This window comes from Anopheles funestus, chromosome 2RL (assembly GCF_943734845.2).
Source record: "Anopheles funestus chromosome 2RL, idAnoFuneDA-416_04, whole genome shotgun sequence".
NCBI lineage: Eukaryota > Metazoa > Arthropoda > Insecta > Diptera > Culicidae > Anopheles > Anopheles funestus.
Genome location: NC_064598.1, coordinates 52,674,781 through 52,695,760, shown reverse-complemented (window position 1 = coordinate 52,695,760; position 20,980 = coordinate 52,674,781). Strand labels below are relative to the sequence as shown.

Sequence of the window (20,980 nt, the reverse complement as noted above, 5' to 3'; positions counted from 1 at the left end):
TATTTTCCATCATCACGGCTTTAGCCGTATTGTCAGCCACAGAAGGCTGAAGTGATTACAATTTTCACAAGGCATTTCCTCTTCGTCCTTTGCCTTATCCCGGGCATGCTCGATTGTAATTAAAAATGTATTGATTGCTTTGCTACCAAGTGTTTTTGACTATCTTCTACAGTAACATCATTTAGCGGTGGGTAGTGTTATTGATTTGTGATGTTGGGGAGGTGTGTCTATAAAAACGCTTATTACATGTTGATTACATGTAACAAGAAGTTGATTACAAGAACTTGCATTGTAAAAAAAAATAATCGCATATAAATAATAAATATATTATTACATATCTTTTCAATTTACACTATCACTCAAAAACCGGGACATCAATGTAAACACGGTGTATGCTTGTTTAATCACCTATAAAAATATAATAAATACGCTCAGACCCTTGAAAAAAGGATTAAAAAACGATTCATACGAACCTCAGTGAAGGAATCTCGTGTCACGGTGAATAACTTTCCTGCAGTTAAATAAACTGGTTTGTTAGCACGCATCACAACGAAACAAATTTCTTTCTGCCTTTGAACATTCTGGTTATACCATGTGCTGTGAAAAATAGCCTCAGCCACGGCTCCGCTTTCCACTATGAGCTCGGTACCGAGATAAGAGAAGGAAAATATTTGGAAAAGACAGTATCCGAGAGTGCTAACCATTATGGTCAACAGATACACGTCCTCGAAAGCCTGTAGAACAAGAATGAAATCCTTTAATATAATTATCGTTCAGAGTAGAGTTCTTTTTTTGCACAGTAATTACTCAAGATACGCGAATAATGCGTTACAAATAAATATCGACGACACTCGAATTTGCTTTAAAGCATCGCTTATGTGTCGTATTAAAGAATCGAATACTTATTTCCACGTTACGAAGCACATTCAATATTGATATTTCTCCATTTATTTATTCCAGCAAGTTATGTGCTATGTGAACGGATTTTTTTTAAAGCTGGAAATATTTGCACAGAACAAAGTAGGAGAATGTTACCGAAAAAAAAATCGAACAACAATTTTATAAACCATAATTATAAAAATTAAAATAAATCCCTCATTACAAACTACTAATAAGAAAATGTAATTAAAAGAAACTTTGTGATTCATATGTAGGGCATAACTTGGAAAAAATGGAAAAAATAAATATATATAATCGATCTTTTGTAACCTAGGTTCACGATTCGATACTTTAAAAAAAATCGAGTTCCGAACCGATCCTTTTTTTTGAAGAACTTTTTCAACACTAGCTCAGAGAGCATGCATCGTATCTTACCAAAGAAAGCACAATCAACATGAGACACAGCGCAAGAATAGTTGACATATAGAGCAATAGTATCGGAATCCTTAGTATCTGCTCTAGTGTCCGGGCAACGCTGTAATAAAAGATATATGAAAAGCGGCCTGTAGAGAATAGAATAAAATATGGTAGAGAAATTAAGAAATCTGGAGAGTAAGAAAGAGAAAAAATTGAAAATTCATCATGGGCGAGAGGATTAGCTGTCAACACGTGAGAGAAGCTGCACAAGAGAGGATCTGGAAATCCTGAGTGAGAAAACGAAAAAGATCCTTCAGGAGAGAGGATCGAGCGACGATGAGTAAGTTGAGCGAAAGGACAGTCAGTTTTTGGACGGACGTGTAAGTGGACGGATCGTGTCAAAAATAATAAAAAAAAGAAAGATTCTAAAATTTGAATTTGTCTTGCTGAAAATGGTCAGGACAGTGAAAGAAATGGGTGGAAGTCACGACACGGCCATTATAAAGTTCTTTTATAAACCAACATCGTACCGTAAAACAGAATCATGCAATGTTACAAAGCGCGTAAATTTGAGCTCTCGGCAGTCATCTTTACGTCCACATTCATCAGAAAGCTCTTCAGCTTGTAGTTGCAGCACTTTGAACAAACATGAGGTAGCATGGATAAGGTTCCATGTGAAACATTCAGTCAAAAATATAGCTATTCCATGCATCTGTAACACAACATTGAGCACAATGTCGAAAGGCAGCCAGATCCAGAAGTTAGTACGATAACCTGGAATGAAATAACTACAGGAACGATCGTTCGATGTTGCATCTTTATGTACATTGCGCCTTTCACATACTTAGCCTCGAGCGGTGTCAATAGCGGTACGTCGTATGATCCAGTAATAGCGTAATTGACTGCTACTAATATAATCGGTAATATTCCATACACTGCACATTCCATGCTCATTAATATACCGTACCACTTGGTTAGATAGTATGACGATTTTTCCACATGTCCTATAATCCGTTGCACATCCATGTTCGGATTATCCATAACGGAGGTGTACGCACGTTGTAGATCGTAAAACAGTGGCTCCCAACGACGGAAATTTATTGAAAAGATAAATAACTTAAAAAATACAACAAAGAACACAATCTGTTCATTCACTGCCTTTATCAAATGAGTGAGGTCATCCTGGGAGGTCACTATAAACAGCCAACCCGGTACAAGCCAAGTAACTGGATAGGATATAACAATGATCAAACCTACAGTGGGAAACGATTGGCCAGGTGTTTCGTTCCAAAAACGAATCTTTTTGAGCCCTCTTATAGCAAGATCTATCAGAGGAAACTGTCCCTTCCTATTGTTGCACTCCATCACAATTCACAAAATTGTTGAAAATGGTTTTGCTGCTACGAAATTGCAAATGATTGCATCTTCGTTGGTAACTCCTATTTTATATCCTTTCTAATTAAGCAACTGCTACCCTCTCGATAGGCGAAAGTCGTCCATTTTTCATTATTCTATGATGCTATCCTGTGTATCTTCCTACCTATGCACTGGAAATGTCTGGAATTTTTTCTACACAATGTGCTTACAATTAGTGAAGGTAACTGCGACATGAGTTTTAATTGGAACTCCTATGTAATCACCCCGGTGCTTTATATTGATTTGTAATAATGCATCATTGATCCCAGGCACTTATTGCTAATTTCTGGACACATAAGCAGTCCAAACAAATGTTACGGTAAAAGAACATAGCATCGCAGCCGCTTATAAATATTTTAACAGGTTTGTTAGTCCTTATTTTTAAGTCGCAATTAACTAAGGTATATAAACAACAAATCTTTTTTGACACAATAAACGAAGTACCAAAATAATTTTGCACTCAGCAACATATTTGTCATGTAACAGTACAGGGTCAATGTAACAACCGGTTAAATGGTTTTCAAATAAATTAAAAATATGCAAATTGTTCGGACCTTGGTTTGGTCATAAATAGACCTTATAGACGTATGAATTATTGAAGATTTTATAGAAATTTCGTTTAAATGTATCAAAAACAAGAAACTTATATAAAGGCATTTAAAAATAAGTGATGTGTATACTGAAGGAGAATGAATGAGTGATTTTTTTCTTATGCAGGACTTAGTTCAAATCTAATATAATTTTGAAGGGGCAGCCCGGTGGTGTATGTGATGAACGACGCCGGTTCCTCACAACAGGACCAGGTCGTTAAGCCAAAAAGAGAGAGAGAGAGAAAGAAAGAGAGAGAGATAGAGAGCATCCGAATTGAAGAGTTCTTCATAACGGCTGAACCACTTTACGAAGATAATTCCATTTTCCGGATCAAATGAAAATTCGCTGATGTTGCTAAAACTTCAATAATCTTCGCGCGGGAGGAGAAACATTAGAAGAAGCATTAAACATCTTTTTGCAAGTTTATCGCTCTACTCCAACCAGCGTCTTAAATGGAAATAGAACAAAGCAAAACGATGGTTTCTACAAGAAACATGGCGCAGTCAGAAGACATTTCCAGGTGGGAAATCTAGTACATATATATGCTAAGGTTCATAAAGCTAATTCCTGGCTGTGGAAACCAGCAACCATCCTCGAGAAAATTGGAACTGTGAATTACAATGTTCTTATTCAAGAAGCACATCGTGTTATACGGTCGCATATTACCCAGCTAAAGTAACGTTTTTCTACGTAAAGTCAAGAAGTTCGACCAACGCCGTTATCAATACTAATTGATGATTTTGGATTAACACCACCAAAAAAACCTACGGTGCTAAACCAAATACCTGAAGTACAACAAAGAAATATGTATTGAGAAGGGTATAAGTAGTTTATATTAAGTTTACCGCTACTTTTCGTTTCGCTAGGTGGCCTCTGGCCAATGTTACGAATTCTTTTCTGTTTTTCCTACGGGGTCATCAAGTAGAAAGGCCATTTTTTCCACACGAATAACGTTGAAATTGTAACGAATAAATCAATCAAAGTAGGTACACATGACGATTTATTTGTCGAGTTTTATTCAATAAAACGTAAAGTGAGTTTGATGTAAAAAGCGAGATAAGTGTGTGAATAATTAAAAAAAAACTTGTATTTACGTGTCGGTAGGAACCCGCTGCACCCAAGGAGCAAGAATTGATTCCGAGTCGAGCCGTGAAATGAATCGTATAACCCATCACTAGTTGTTAGCAGGCCCACTGCTGATGCCACCATCAACGAGGTTTTTGTCTCGTTTATCTCTAACCCTAGATTTTCTGCCGTGTGGTCGATTCATTGAGAAGCGTCCGCTACATAGAAGAAACGTAAATCAAGGGCGTCGATGTCATTAGCAAGGATCAGGATTTACTTATAGTCCCGATTTTTTCACCTCTGCGTTCCGGATGGGCCTCCCTAGATTGAAGAGTGGACAAGCTAGTCCATCTCCTTAGCGCAGATCCTTCGTGGTAGCAAAGGGTCCTGAGAGTTTTCCATCCTTCGTCACCTGACATGTGATGTTGATTATTTCCATACGGCTTTACCCTGGCTATCATCGGATCGGATCTGTTGCTCCGTCATCTTCCTCACGATCTCTCACATGGTTGATTTTCCGTTACGGAATCCTCTCTGATAGTATCCAATTATTTCTCCTACGAAAGGGACACAGTGGCTGATAAAGTTACTAAATGGCCTTAAGCGGAATGGTAATTTGGGCCTGAAGGAACTCTAGTGTCAACTTTGTCAAGGGGGCGCGGGGTGTTCATGGACATATTTAGAGCAAATAATGCGGTTATTGATTCCAAAACTGCTGGGACGGATTTTTCCTGTGAGGCTCCTGGAAAGATCGGAGGACGGTGGAGTCGTGAAAAGTTTTCTAACAATTTCATGGAGGGGTTGTTTATTTTCGAAATGCCGACCGCGGAGTGGGGATTCCTTTGGGTGCCCTAGTAACAAGCTTAAGGCCCTCTAGAATTAGCAAGCGTTCTTTGATGCACATGGCGATCAATCTGGAACGGGAGGGCGGTAATTGTTGTTCAACATTTTACAGGATCCCCGATCGACGAGGCCCCTGGCGGCCGCCCCATTCGGCCATAGGTTAATACGCCACTGATGGGACAAGTCTATCATGTAGTTTCTGGGAGAAAATTTTTTGGGTGGTATTCAACACCGCAATAGCCCTGTAATTACTTCACTATTAATCTCTGATAATTAAAAAAAATGGGCGGTCCGGTGGTGATAAACGGCGTCAGTCCACATGGCCGGACCGGGTTCAAATCCCATCCGGACCGTTCCCCTGTAGCAAGGACTGACTATCCGGCTACGTGGTAAAATAAGTCTAGTAAGCCAGAAATGGCCGGCGTGACCTGTAAGGTCGTTAAGCCAAAAAGAAGAATTAAAAAAAATAAAATATTAAAAAAAAACTAGACAACCCAAAACCCCATCTCGTCGTTATATAAAAACTGATCGGATGAAGCTATTGCACAAAGTTGATACTAAATGTAGTCATGTGGATCGTTGCGGGCTATGCCGCATGCCGTAAGATTGTAACCAAGATTTGGAAGGCACACATTCGATACGCTATTTCAGCTTATCGAAACTAGTCTCACTTGATAACAAACATTCCTTTCGACCTCAAACGACGACTCATATACATGTGACAAAATACTACGAAATCCACGACTGTGAGTCAGTGTGATTGTATCGACGCAAGCAAGAACTCTGGTTCAAATCCGCCACCAGTGCGACCTTCATTAAGCTACCGTGACAACCTTTTCGCTTGATGAATGTTGTTTACACTATTTTGCAAAAGGCTTCGTTTTTTTTGCAATTAAAACTTTTTTCAACTAAAAACGGATTTATTTGCATTCAATTTATTTGTTTTATTTTTTGTCGTGCCTGTTTGCTCTTTTCTACAGAATAGTTCTGGCTTTGAGAGTTTGGCATAAGGTGCGTGAAATATTAGTGATGTTAGTTTAATATTTTAAGCAATAAGTTTTTGTTGCTTTGCGATTTTGTAAGGTGTCATTTAATATGTACTACTGATATCAGAAAATGTTATTCTCACCATTCTCAGTGAAATGTACATTTTGAATTTCAATTAACATTATTTTCCAGAAGCTGGGACATCAATGTAAAGATGGTGTACGACTGTTTAATCACCTACAAAGTATTATGAACATTATTGTAAGGTTACTCAATAGATGAAGGTTTGAAGTAAAGTTTCATACGAACCACTGTGAAAGAGTCTCGTGTTACGATAAATAATTTTCCGGCAGTTAATCTAACCGGTTTGTTAGCTCGCATAAGCGCAAAGAAAAGATCTTTCTGTCTGTTCACACAGTGATCATACCATGTGCTGTGAAAAATAGCTTCAGCCACGGCACCACTTTCCACTATGAGCTCGGTACCCAGATAAGAGAAGGAAAATGTTTGAAATAGACAGTATCCGATGACGCAGCTCATAGCAACCAACAGATACATATCCTTGAAAGCCTGTAAATTAGAGTTCGAATTCTTGATCGAAAGAAACGTTCGATGAGCTTGTACAGTATCTTACCAAGGAGAGCACAGTCATCATTAGACACAATGCGAAAACGGTTGACAAATAAATAAATAACATCTGGATGCTCAGAATCTTATCCAATGTCTGAGAAGAACTGTAAAGAAAAAAATTAGTTGTTTAAAAACGTAATTTTACACACCAATATACTACCTTAGTACGGAATCATGTAACGTTACAAAGCTCGTAAATTTGGTAGTCCAGTCATCATCACGTTCATTATGACGCGCAAGTTCGTTAGCTTGAATTTGAAGTACTCTGAACAAACATGATGTAGCATGCACAAGGTTCCACGTGAAACATTCAATGAAAAATAAAGCTATCGCATCAATCTGCAGCAATACATTCAACATAATGTCAAGTGGAAACCAGATCCAAAAGTTAGTACGGATACCTGGGATGAAATAACTAAACAAGAGCGAAACGTTGTACAAGGATTCGTTTTTATATATATACTACAATTAGCACATACATACTTTGCCTCGATTGGTGTCGAAAGTGGTACATCATACGATCCAGTAATAGCATACTTTACCGCTACTAACAGCATTGGCAATGATCCGTACAAAGCACAGTTAAAGTTCAACACGGAACCATACCATTTGGTTAGATAGTATGACGATTTTTCCACATGTCCTATAATCCGTTGCACATCCATGTTCGGATTAACCATAACGGTGGTGTACGCACGTTGTAGATCGTAAAACAATTGTTCCCAACGACGAAAATTCAAAGCAAAAGCACACAACTTGAAAAAGATAGCAAAGAACACAATCTGTTCATTGACTGCCTTCATCAAACGGGTTAGGTCGTTCTGCGAGGACACTATAAACAGCCAACTCGGAACAAGCCAAGCAATTGGATAGGTTATAACAATGATCCAACCAATAGTCGGAAACGATTGTCCAGGTGTTTCGTTCCAAAAACGAATCTTTTTGAGCCCTCTTATAGTAAGATCTATCAGAGGAAACTGTCCCTTCCTATTGCTGCACTCCATCACAATTCACAAAATTGTTGAAAAAGGTTTACTACTACCAGATTACTAATGATTGTATCTTCATTGGTAACTCCTTTTTTAAATGCTTGCCAATTAGTGAGTTTTGACCATTAGGGACGACAACACTCATGCAACTTTTATTACACTCAATTACTATACACTCATATCCGTTGGCATATCCGTTCGGCTAGCAATTGGGGAACACATGTTCAATGTTTTTTTTTTCTTCAAATACTTTCAATGAGGAGCTTTTCTGTACAACGTATGCACAAACAATATGTCAAGTTCATTGTGTCAGAAAATTTAATTGGATATGGTATGCAATGGCCTCGGACCATTACATTGATAGCTGCAAATGTTGATGATTAGTATTGCTATTTTCAAAACTCTCATGTAAATGACTATGGTAAAACAGCACTAACGCCATAGCGTTAAACTGTGTACATACATTTTTTCCATTAAATACACTTGCAATACCTCATCCTACAAGTTCAATAAACACCAATATCTTTCACACAACTCACGAAGCACAAAAGTAATTTGCGCTTATAGCAATTTTGAATGACGATTCCTTGTATGACTCAGTTTTGGAAATATTTCCCTATTATTCATACTTTAAACACAATGATCCTTAAAGCGTCATTTACAACCTTTTCATGTATTCTGTCGTAATCATAACAATTTTTTTCATTCTCAGGAGAATGGTCTACAATCTACAATCATAACTTATATTAACGAAAGACTACAATAAAATGTATCCATTGCAGTATAAATATGAACTGCTGCGGAAGTAAAATGAGAAACCTTTCTGTGTGGTTTTCTATGGTTTTATCAATTGTGGAGTGCTAATAATACCGATTAATAGATCCTGTTGAGGACGAAACCAGGGTTCGACAAAATGAAACCGCTCAAACTTTTTAGTTTTTGATTCTTGTTTTAATTTTTGTACAATAAATTGCTATCAATCGGTACATTCATTAGCTATCAATTGTAATATAATGAATGAAGACTTTCTTGAACCAAAAATCCACTTTTATTGATGCCATGCCATGAGTAAAGCCATGCAACAAAGCTCAGTGCTTACATACAAATATAATAATGCTTCCATTTTGTTTTTACATTTCGCTCAAGAGCGGTTTGTTACTATCAATACATAAAATGTAGAAATTATTCAGAATGTAGAGAGCTTATGTTTTGTCTAGCTTGTTTGTTTAAGAATTATGGTTTGTTGTTTATTGCCATAATTGTTCTATGTCTTTCTTTTTGTTTCGTTCTTAATTTTTCTTGAAGTTAGATAAATAAGTTATTAATGTTTATTTGCTAAAATCACGACGTCACCTAAAAGCAATTGAATTATTTTTTAGAGTTCATTTTTTTTTAATTTAAATTTTAAAAGTTTTTTTTAGTCTTTATAATATACTTAAAACCATCCAACAGCTTCGAAGCATGATAAAGTTAACGGTTGTATTGTATTTAGGTTATAAATCAATTTATTTACTTGATAAATATGTGTCAACTAGTACAATTCTCCAGGGCTTCCTTCCGCACAATAAAAAAAATTATAGTTTTCTAACCCCTGAGCAACGATCAATATAAATGCGCTTTGTTCATATGAAATCGTTTTTGTCAAGCCGATCGATGGCAAAAAAAATGTAGCACGAGCAAACCGTCATCAACATCCAATGGAGTAGAATGGTGTGATTGCTAGTTCCCTAACTGATTACTTTGTAAATAAAAATTGGAAAAAAAAACAAATAGTGCTCAATGACATATCACCAATAAAGAAACTTGTCGATAACAAGTACAGCAATAAAACAAACATTGAAATGAAAAATTCTTCTCAAAACTTTATATTTTTTAAATCCAGCTCAAGTCTAATTTGCGTTATAAAAAAGAAACTAGAATATTTTTTTAGTTATTTAGTGATGTAAATATTCAAGAATTTTGTTCTTGTTTTTACTAATAACTATTTTCTTTAACCTTGAATCAGTAAAAAAATTTTACCCTAATAAATACAAATAAAGGATGGGTAAAAAGGGTATTTAGTGGCACCTATAAGTCATGGAAACGGAAAAATAAGTACTTGCAAATCATCGCAACACGATCTCGTACTGATCTGAGAAATATTTGAAACTAGTGGTTCACACCATGAATTAGACGCGAATTCGAAGACGCGAAGGGCGCCCTAAAGTCCTTTTAAGTCGTCCACGTGGACAGACCAAAACTGAGATGGAATTAGAGCGTTGATGCATTCACCAAAAAAGCCACGTTAATGGATTGGCAGACGAAAGTGCTCGATCGTGAGCGGTTTAGAGGACTCCTGCAGCAGGCCAAGATCTAAAAGCGATTATAACGCCTGGTAAGTAAGTAAGTAGTTTCACTCCATTGTCCTCTGTAATCGAAAAGTTTTAGTTGAACTATTACCGATCTCCATCACAACGTTACGTAGACCTCATCGAATGAAGCTATTGGGCAAATTTGTGACCAAAGGTAGTTCTGCGGACCGTTGCGGTCTCCGCCACGATCTGGAAGGCACACATTCGATACGCTATTTCAGCTTATCGAAACTAGTTTTGCTTGATAGCAAACATGACGTTTCACCACAAACAGCGACTCATAAGCAGGTGACAAAATACTGCGAAATCTACGACTGTGAGTCAGTGTGGCTGTGTCGACGCAAGCAAGAACTCTGGTTCAAATCCGCCACCACCAGTGCGACCTTCATTACGCTACCGTGACGACCTTTTCGCATGATGAATGATTTTTTCCTAATTGCAAACACCGAGCATGACACCCCGAAGCCAATTAACCGTATGACACAGACGGTTTTGTTCCCGTTCGCTGTGAATCATCGCGCGGGGAGTTACGAGTCCGAGCTGAGCGATCCGCTCCATGATGCACCTGCTGGACGTTCTTGATTAGTTGTAAAAATGTTTTTTTCCACTCCTACCAACCACCCATTGTTCCTCCCTCACTCTGCTACACCTTGCTTGTATTGATGCCTAATTAATCCTAATACAAACCCACACGCACACACATGTGTTTTACATACATGATATTGACACTGATCAGGAGGCGATGATCGGTTTCATGATAACTCATTAATCGATTCACCAAATTTCTATAACATCATCGGCTACAGCACAATCCCTTGATGTGTGATTTCGTTTTGTTTGTTAACCTGTCACGCGTTTCTCGATGGATTTAATACATATACACGTGCAGCAATAGTTCTACAGCTTCAACCATATTGCCGAAGCTGTACCAGTGATTCATACGCAATTCATTCGGACAGGTATGCACCTGTATTTGTGATCGTTTCTTCGTGATCTTACTAAATTAGTACATCTCCGACGTAACTAAACTTTCAGAACTCGTTACTTTGAGAAGTTGAGGAACCTTGCTCATCTTGCTGTGATTCACAAGTATTGTAATTCTGAAAATGCTTGACGGAAGGCATAATTGATTAGTTACAAGAAAGTCACAATTACTCACACTAAACCCAAAAGTTACATGTGGATCGTTGGTGTATTATTTAAATTTATGAATGCTTAAAAACGCTTAAAAAATAATGTTACAGCTCCTTTAACGTTATGTCCTTTAGAAACGTTAAGTCACATCTTTGCAATTTTGTATGGAAAACCATCCAGACAACCGTAGACCAATAATCGTTCATGCACTCTCAAGATGTCTAACGCTGGAGAAGGTAAAATTAAACGCTTGTAATATGATTATTGCTATAAACATAAATGATAATTACTATAGCGAATGTATTTGTTGAAAGAAGGTACAACGCATGTTCCGCTTTTATGTTGAGCTCTATTGCATACCTTTCATATAAGCAATTCGTTTTACTGCTAATGAGAAATGTGTTTTATTGCACTGTAAATGGCACTTGCAGATTGGGATGCACTAAATCATAAAGGTATGCAATAATAGCAACTTCATTTGCTACACGGACTGTAACGAAGAGTTAATTTGTTTAACCTGTCTCACTGAGGAGCATCTTGAAGATTTGCAACGTTCAAAAATCACAATTAAAATGTGTCTTTTTCCAGATTTACCATTCGTTTGCTTCAATAGTTTAGTGTCGAAGGTATGTATTGTTTTTTTTCTTTTGTACTTCTTTCGTTAGTTATGCATAAATCTGAAGCAACACGTTAAGCCGACCAACTTCGCAGACGGATGGGATCGCGATGATGAGAGATTTTTGTTTTTTGTTTTTTGTTACGTTGAAAACATTTTTATTTTCTGGTTGATTTTATCCCCCACAGCGTACCTAAATGAATATTTTTTTACGATCCCTCTCCGTTCCACCGAAAGGGGTTCGAACCGTAAACAAAACATTACGAATTCGCTTCCACATTTGTGTGCTGTGGTGTTTAAGTTCTTTTTTCCAAAAAAAACCCCACAAACTCCACACTGATACGGTCGCGTCATTTCAAGCGAAAGACATTTTTTGAATGGTAAAATCCCATTAAAGTGTGTAACAATAGACGCACCGAAGAGGGGAAGCGCTGTTTGCGAACGGATATTCCCGGGCCGTCTGGCTGGCGGCGAGAATTCCTAATTTAATGACCATCCACTGATTCTAACGGACTGATTCATCATCTTTTCGGTGGAGAGTTTCAAGAAAGCATCGACAGTAAACCGTCTAGCATCAGGCAAGAATGAGAAGAAGAAAACACAGTTCAATAATTCCTTCCCGATAGTGGCACGCATGATTCACGGTTTTCCATTTCCGACATCTGCAAGCACTCAGCTGGAAGTAAACTTCCGTATATTCTACTGCAAGGATTGTTCACTTCTCGATTGATACTTAGCGAAAGCGAAGGTTTTCTTTAACCCGTCCAGATAAAACTGCACCATTGTTCGCGCACAATCACTCGACATCATCCGGGGGTGCGTGATCGGTATGATCGGAGATAAAAATTTCCGTATTGCTGCAACCCACTCGAGCCTCTGCTTGTGGAGCTGACCTTCGCCAATGGACACCTTCTTTAATCGTACATTATACACCGCCCGGGATCGTTGCTCTTGGATTGTTTCCGACTTCCCTTTCCATTCCCGTCGCCCTCACACCATTCATTTCCATCAGCGGGGAGGTATCTGCTCCACACCCCTTATCATCAACCTATGCCTATTTTTATTTAGGGCTCGTCACAAGAAAGCTTTGAAAACCAGTCCTCAATAAGCGTCCTTGGTGGTGGGAACTGTTCGATAAAACGCACCCGAGCACTTCCGCGAAAAGGTCATTCGAAGCCTGAGCTGGTACAACGAACCTGAGTCATCAGTGTGGTGACTTCTTGCTCACTTATCGTTGATTCCTTTGCCGTACGCACACCTTTCCTTTCCGTTTGTTTTTGCATGCGTGTACCCCACCACCAACAACTGCGCGCCATGTTCATGGTCACCCGCGTCACTCGATGAAGTTGATCGTGTGTTATTAGGAAGCGAATCTTGGTCCGTACCAACGCAGGCGCCTATTCGTCGGCCCGGAAGATAGCAAGGTGTGCACTTTTTTTTATGCTACCAACGTGTCATTTGCGTGCTGATTGGTCATTTGTACTTCGCCGCAAACAAAACCGGGAAGTAGAATGGTTTATATGTATGTGTAGTACCTGGCAATTTGAGATTTATTTTCAATTCTGTGGAGATGAAGAACATAAATTTAGCAACACTTCACCAACTCGCACGGAGATCGCACGGGTGCATCGTACAGTAACGCACGTAGGTTATGAGTCATTGGATGTGAAAGATCAACATTCTATTCGCATAAAATTTTAACGATACTTAATTGCGAAATGTGCTGTGATTTGCAGCTTTATAGCGACAACTGAGCTACTGATCATTCGTAGTTTTATGAGCACAGTGAAATATCTGAACCACATTTCATGATAAACAAATTGCGTGGATGCTAGATTTTCAAGCCATAATATATTCTACCAAAAGACCTATCATCTTTATATCAACTGATACTATATCTAATAACAGTGTTAATTGTACCATGTGTAAGTTGACAGACACATGCAGGAAAATTAATGAGCCACTGTGGCATTTTGTTAATAATCTGACTGTGTCACACGATCATGCCTGATTTTCAATGTAACTAATCTTACATCTTAAAGTAATGATTGTAATCATTCTATTCTCCTTCTCATCTAACAAAGTGTGCGAACATTCCAACACACTGAGCCATCGGTGACACGATCAAGTAGAAGTGCTTTCTGAGTCACTGCTGAAAAGATCAAAGAAATGACTGACGTGCCTTTGCGAACACATGGGATGCATTACTAATGAGCCTGGCGGAAGTTATGCGTACAGCTCACCGTTTCTACACATGAATCTTTATCTTTACGCCCGTCTGTCACATTCCCTATCAGGATGTTTGATTATGCCATTTTGGATTACCAATATATACACACATGGGTGGAGATGTCGGGGAGGATGGGTTTGTGATTTAAACCAGTTCGTTCTACGTGTGATCACATAATTTACAACCATCTGTTTCTGTTTTGTAGCTAGCAGTTAACAACAGTCCACTTGCTCCTTTTCCACGAATTGGTATGTTGTTAGGTAATGATGGGATTACTTAAAATCCTACTCACAGCCAAATGCAATAAAATTCTGTCACTACGGTACGCATTGACACCTTTCATTTCTCAATTTGTGCTCTAGCAGACTATAGACACCGGTGAAGCAAGTCTGGCACGTTAGCATTAACGGCAACAGCTGTAGATCGTTTACTGCGAGGGGCTTTTTTTTGGTTGTTGTTATTTCATTCTCCTTCCTTTATGTAAATGTCGTCTGAAAAGCGATTAAATCGGAAGGAGCGTTTCGGGTTGTGTTAAAATTAGCAAACGAAACCACTGAACCACCCCTGAAGTGTGACCCCTTCCTACTGGGTGGTGATTAACGCACCATCACTGACTGTGACAGGTGCACAACCTGACCAACAACCAACCCATTGTTGTCATCTCCTCGTTTAGGGACATTCATCATGGGTTGGGATCTTTTACGGTTTTGCGCATCCTTACCGTTGCCGACAGGATTCATTGCGACAATTGACTCACACACCATGATGACAGGCATTATAACGTGAATTGAAGCCGATTCGCACAAAATTCAAACGCGATCACTTGAAGATTCAACCCCGCGGAACCTCAATATCTACTAGGCCAAGCGCCACCCACGTTAGTCATCATTCGTACATTGCACCCGGTGCAATACGGGCACTGACTGGCCCCGAAACTCGTGCGACCCATTGCTGACCCTTAAAAGGGGCACCTTGGTTACTTTGGTTGCACCTCTTTCGCAGGTGCATTAGTCACAGCAACGCTGGATTCACGATCGGCTTCACGTGGAACAGGTGGAATCATTTTTATTCATTGCGTACGGAAAGCGTCCCAATTTTGGTCTCGAATGACAAATTCTGTCAGCATGACGACATGTTTACGTGTTCGCCGATGTACTTGTCATGTAAAAGCCGATCTGCGGGTAAATTGATTACACTGTTTGACGCGCTAGGTGATCACATGCCTGTTACAAAATGTTACAAAAATGTGACTCACTTTTGTTTACCGCACCCGCCGGTTACGCTTGCCGCTGGTAAATAAAGTCTATTGTTATCTTTTATTGCGTTACACGAACAAACATAATGTTGAAAGATTATTACCCTAAAATCTAACCATCTACTATCGACAAAAGTCGGAAGTATTCTCCGTTCGTTTGAAAACTTTAAATAACAAACTAATGACCAGCTTTGTACGCTTTGTTACAACATGATCTAGACGCTGCACTGTGATTCATGACCTACCCGAACGTAAATTTCCGTCCAAGTTGCAACAATCGTGAGGCATGGATATCTCCCACCCCAATGGAAGAAGTAAACTGATCCATGGTTCGAATCAGTTCCTTCCAACCACATCATGGGAATCGTCTGGCCAACAATGACCTAATTATGATCTCAACTTAGTTGCATCAGCAGAACAACTAAGAACACTGACAAAGAAGGGTGTTGGGTGCTAATTTGGTCACCTAACTTATGTCGGCAACTTTGATGATGGTGATGCGTCAAACACCCCTGTTGCAATGCCTTCCAATGGTGCAGTCTTTTCAGAACAAAAAACTTCCCATCTCATATTCAAAATAACGTAAAAATTGGTATAATTAAAAGCAACCGACACCGATTCATGCCATCCTTGGACCAGCAATCTTGATGGTCGGAGATGTGACTCATACACAGCCAACAAAGAATAATCCTTGAGCGACGACGATCGTCGAGCGACGACTGCAGTTAAATATGTACCTTCGAGGGTGGGTTTTACGTCCGTACGACAGAAACGAACACAACAGGACGACGTTTGCTCCGGCGGGGCCGCAACGGGAGCAAACGAAAATAAAGCAAATAAATTCCGCCCGACAGATAATGAGACACGGCTATGAGTAATGAGCAGCAGGATGATCTAATACTGACCGCGTTGAGCTGTCCCGGGGTACCCATACCGACGATCACAGTCGACCCCCTTTGGGAACAATTGAGCGATCGGGGCCATTTGTTCGTTCGGTCAGTTCTACAATTCGCATTTGCCTTTTAGCACAGGCGACCTCTCCAAGTGTCACACCGGATGCCTGCAGGTCGTCCAGGGTTGGGTTCGGGCTCGTTTTCCGCGTGATCCATGATCGTGTGTCGCGTGTGGCTGGAATCTCGGTGACTGGCAAAATGCTTCGAGTTCTCTGCTCCACCTTTTTGGGGCTTGGTGAATATCCGCAACTACCGACTACGCGATACCTTTATAACCCTTTTGTGGACTATGATTCTATACTGTTGGTTTTATCCATTGTACCATTTATTATTCACGTTATGTTTTCATTAATTTTAGTTTCTTGTCTTCCTTCCAAACTTATCAATAAAAAAATGGTAAAATTAATTACCATAACAACGCCGGGATTCTTTTCAGTAAAAATGTACCGAAATCCAGCAAAGGGTTATACGGTCAGCGGCCATTGCACGAATGCGTCCGGCCATGAAAGGTGTCAAGCGACAACCCGACGAAAACGTGCATGATTCACACGCTTTGTCCTTCTAGTTGCGTGCATCTCCCACTCTCGTGGTGACTGTCGTGGCCGTTTTGCGCAAGACGAAATTCTTTCATCTGTCCCGTGACCAACAGCTAAGCACCGAAGACACTGCGTGCGGATGGGGCTACCCTACCGACCATTCAGTTTGGTGCTAATCAATCATGAAACACACGAGCGCTAAAGGCAGCTGATGTCGGTTCGATGCCGAATCGATCCTCCGATGCTTGTGCGTACGTTTATTTTCGATCTAATGGAAAGAAAAGAAGAAGAAAAAACGAAACACTCACACACTCAGGCGTCTGAGATGTCTGAGTGGCTCGCACCGATGCTTTAGCACCTCATGCGCATCGAACCGAAATGGAAAGCAAACGAACGGTTCTGGCACTGTATGAGTCATGGTATGGTCGGGCCCTAGGTTAAATCTGTGCCGATCTGTCTGACGATTCGCTGTACTGTTGATCTTCCGGCCCGCAAGATCGACGAAGAAGGCAAGACGTCGATCCACCGGTAAACAAACCGATCGACTGTAAATGAACAGTCAGGAGCGCACAGAAACATTTCCATAAACAGACACGAAATGGCGGCGCATGGTATGTTTCACCTTGAAGTGTGGCACCTCAAGGATGCTTCCTGCAACACTCCTATGCTACACTTTCACTTCAAGGGATTGCAGCATGTCTGTGGATCAAATCTTTCGGCTGAGCATCAACAGTGGTACTGTTGATGTAAAACCAGGAAGACAAACATTTATGATACTAGCTTCCTATTAGTTTTGTCTAAGCAGAGATGCTTAGAAGGAAAAGAGGGAAGAATTCCAGACGAGTTTGAATTCCCAGGAAGGTAATGTTAATGAATCGTTCGTTCATAATGAATCTTTGGTGCTAATAGTACGTTATTTAACATTGGACAACAAAAAGCACAACAAAATCACTTTCCGATGCTTCTGGTAGAAACCCATATGGTCGAATATAAAAATATAAAATATGTGTTTTTTTTTTAGATACTAAACCAAATTCATCACACTAAAATCATACTAACACCAGACCAAAATGGCTATGAAACAAGAATAAATTATTCTTGTTGTCCATACTTCAACTTATATTCAAATTTGATGATCTATACCTAGGAATTGTCCCACATTGTCGTACTTTGGGTTTCGATCTAGAGATGGGAATAATAACTGATTAAGATTGGTGCTCGGGCTCACTCCGAGTGAGTGACTCACATAAATGAGTGTATTCTTCGACTGATTCTTTGAAGAGTTATTATTCAATATAAAATTCTTAACCAGGGGGAAAGGGGGGGATGAACTTTTGAAAGAGTCATGACTCTTTGTGGTGAGTCATATCACTCTTGAGTGCAATTACCTGGAAAAGTGTCATTTGATTCAAATGACACGTTTACGAGTCAAATGAATCTTTCATCAGTGAAATGACACTTTCACGATTTTTTAATTTATTAAATACTTAAAACTATATTAGTTATATCCTAGGAATGTAACAATATCGAGCTGTTCTTTATCAATAAAAAAAGAATTACCTAGAAATGTTATGTAATATATTATCAGTAACTATTGGAAATTTCAAATATCTTCTGCTACTAATTAAATATATACTAAGCTGGAAATTCCAGTCGTGCGGTGAAATATGAGCGTAATTTTTGCTTACTAGAAAACATAGAAAATGTCAAATTTCAAAAGGTGTCTTACAAAGAGTGAATCTTGGAGTATTGGTAACATTCAACAAAACGCAAATTTTCTCTGGCATGTTCACAGTTAAGTTCCACATCTGTCACTACAGTTCTACATTATGGTTACAATTAATTATTCAAATACGTTTTGCGCTGCAAGAGAAAAGCTTCAACATCATGAGCAAATCAAAAAGATGAATAATTTAAACATAACCACCATTCCGTCAATATGTCAAACGTTGTCAGACATTTTGTTTCCCGCAGCGCACACACTCGACAGACCATATTGAGCATCTCAACGCCTCACCGTTGGCCCAGTCCATTCTAGCCTTTGCAAATATTTGCTCTCGATGAATCAGATCAACATGGATGCCGGCTGTGATCTATGCGTTCATGAGCATTTAAACACCAGCCGGTAAACTCATCATCAATGCCATTACTTTCCCTTGCCACCAAGCGCATTCCAAAGCGTCCGAATCGGCAGTCGATGTCACTCGTCAGCCTTTCCGGTGATTAGTATGGCTGAGTCACAAGAAGAAGAAGGAAAAAGAAACGTGCACATTAGCGTTTGTTCCGTTGTGCTTGCCTGACGGAAGTACCTCAAAGCATTCCAGAACCTAAGAATCACAACCGGGCCAACGCATGAAGAGCATAGCTGATCGTCTACCGTATGTCGGTTGCGTCACTGCTTGCAAGAACCGACTAAGAGAGAAAGCATTTCCCGATTTTCCTCACCATTATTAACCTGCCCCTTTCCTCGTTCCCTCAAGCGTCATCATGGTCTCACAGTCGAAACCATATGGCCCCTTTTTTGAGGGAAACGATTCCAAGGTCCTCCGCCCCGTTGCCTGTGGACAAGTAAACAAAGTAAAACGACGCAATAAGTTTGACTGGCTCGTTGGCAACGCTGAGAAGAGTTACATTCCGGACATCACTAGAATCGGTCTGTTCTTTGTCACCAACAATCGACGACACTCATCGTGAATCACGTGAACAACGGCCGACAAGTGCACGGACGCTATGAATAATCCTTGTTCTAGATATCCGTTAATCCTCTCCTCCGGGATTCACTTCCGGCAGCAATGAGATCGTCATTGATGGACCATTTTTAAGTAACGCTTTTACGCATCATCCCCGTGTGATTCTACACAATAGTGATAAATCCTCTCGGCTAGGATATATTGACATGATTCTGTAGCGCAAGGGAATTGATCGCAGATGGTTGGTTGCCAATGGGACTGTTCTGGGACAATCCGTTAGTCATCGGATCCCGGGTCAGTAGCCTGGCGTCTCATATGACATCATCCGTGAAGTATTTTGAAGCTGAAATAGCGTCCTCTTCCAAAAAGTTTTATTGCTTTCCGATGGCGAGAAAAGCCGTGTGCGATTACTCGCCATGGCGGTGGTGGGTTGTTCGACGGTAAAAGGCATCAGTCCATAAACGGTTCCTTTGCACATTATCTAAAGTAACTTCGGATTACCTCGATCCTCTTCCTAGTAAGGGTACACGGCCTATGCGGCCAGTAGAATAAACTGTAAGCTTCTGTTACCGCACGGCATCTACGGAGGTAATCCAATAGTACTGAGGATCAATGATCTAACCCCATTACCCGAATGGGTACAAAACGTTACTTTCGCTAAGTAGTGCTGTAGGTGACCTTAGATGAAGCTACATGGGAAGATGGATGTTGTTGAATTTTCATTCACCTTACAAACACCCAAGTCGTCTTGCTCCCTTTCAAGATGTTGCGTGAAGAAATAGTTATTGTCTAAATTTGGAACCCTAATGTACGGCGTCTGTCCGATATCTTATCGTACGCGTTACCAATTGTTAAGTGAAAAACAATGAACAGTTAGTTAAATCCCCCGGTCTACCTACTTACCTCTCCTTGCAAAGTTCCTCCGGTTTGGTGAACCGATGTTTGCTGGTGCAAGAAACGGATTGCGGTTTCTTTTTTAACGTCTGTTACCTTGATATGAAATTTTACTTCATGTTTTTTTCTCTCTCTCTCTCTCTATCCATCTTATCGTTTACAGCCTTTTTGCTTGCTTTCATAAGTGTCATGAGTCATGCACAGACAAGGATTGCCGACGGAGACAGACACCTTTGTAACGGATAGGACCTTCTAATTGTGCTCAGGCAGTGGCGATAGTGGCGCAAGGCCAGGTATCAAAACATTAGGAAAGAAAATACATATCTTGACCCACAAAAGATCCTCACGGCAACCAATTAGTGTACAGGTAGATGAATGTACCGGTGAGGTTAGAAAAAGAACGGGACACCTTTTTTCCAAACAAAGACAAAAAGTGTTATTTCGCCAGAAAAGGGAAATAAACGTTCAGTTGGGTTAAATATTTGATGTTTCATCGAACAAAAC

General features: G+C 39.8%; 2 protein-coding genes across 2 annotated transcripts; both read right to left on the bottom strand.

Moving 5' to 3' along the window:
• Nucleotides 1-431: 431 nt before the first annotated feature.
• Nucleotides 432-2,048, bottom strand: LOC125774900 (odorant receptor 98a-like). Its single transcript, XM_049445268.1, has 2 exons — nucleotides 1,811-2,048; nucleotides 432-755 (listed from the first exon to the last, which is right to left on the bottom strand). The coding sequence occupies exons 1-2, from the start codon at nucleotides 2,006-2,008 to the stop codon at nucleotides 432-434; spliced, it is 522 nt and encodes a 173-aa protein (XP_049301225.1). The 5' UTR covers nucleotides 2,009-2,048.
• A 3,960-nt stretch (nucleotides 2,049-6,008) lies between these two features.
• LOC125774899 (odorant receptor Or2-like) lies at nucleotides 6,009-10,159 on the bottom strand. Its single transcript, XM_049445267.1, has 5 exons — nucleotides 7,312-10,159; nucleotides 6,997-7,243; nucleotides 6,833-6,949; nucleotides 6,508-6,768; nucleotides 6,009-6,435 (listed from the first exon to the last, which is right to left on the bottom strand). Exons 1-5 carry the CDS (start codon nucleotides 7,830-7,832, stop codon nucleotides 6,370-6,372), a joined length of 1,212 nt encoding a protein of 403 aa, XP_049301224.1. The 5' UTR covers nucleotides 7,833-10,159; the 3' UTR covers nucleotides 6,009-6,369.
• Nucleotides 10,160-20,980: the final 10,821 nt, after the last annotated feature.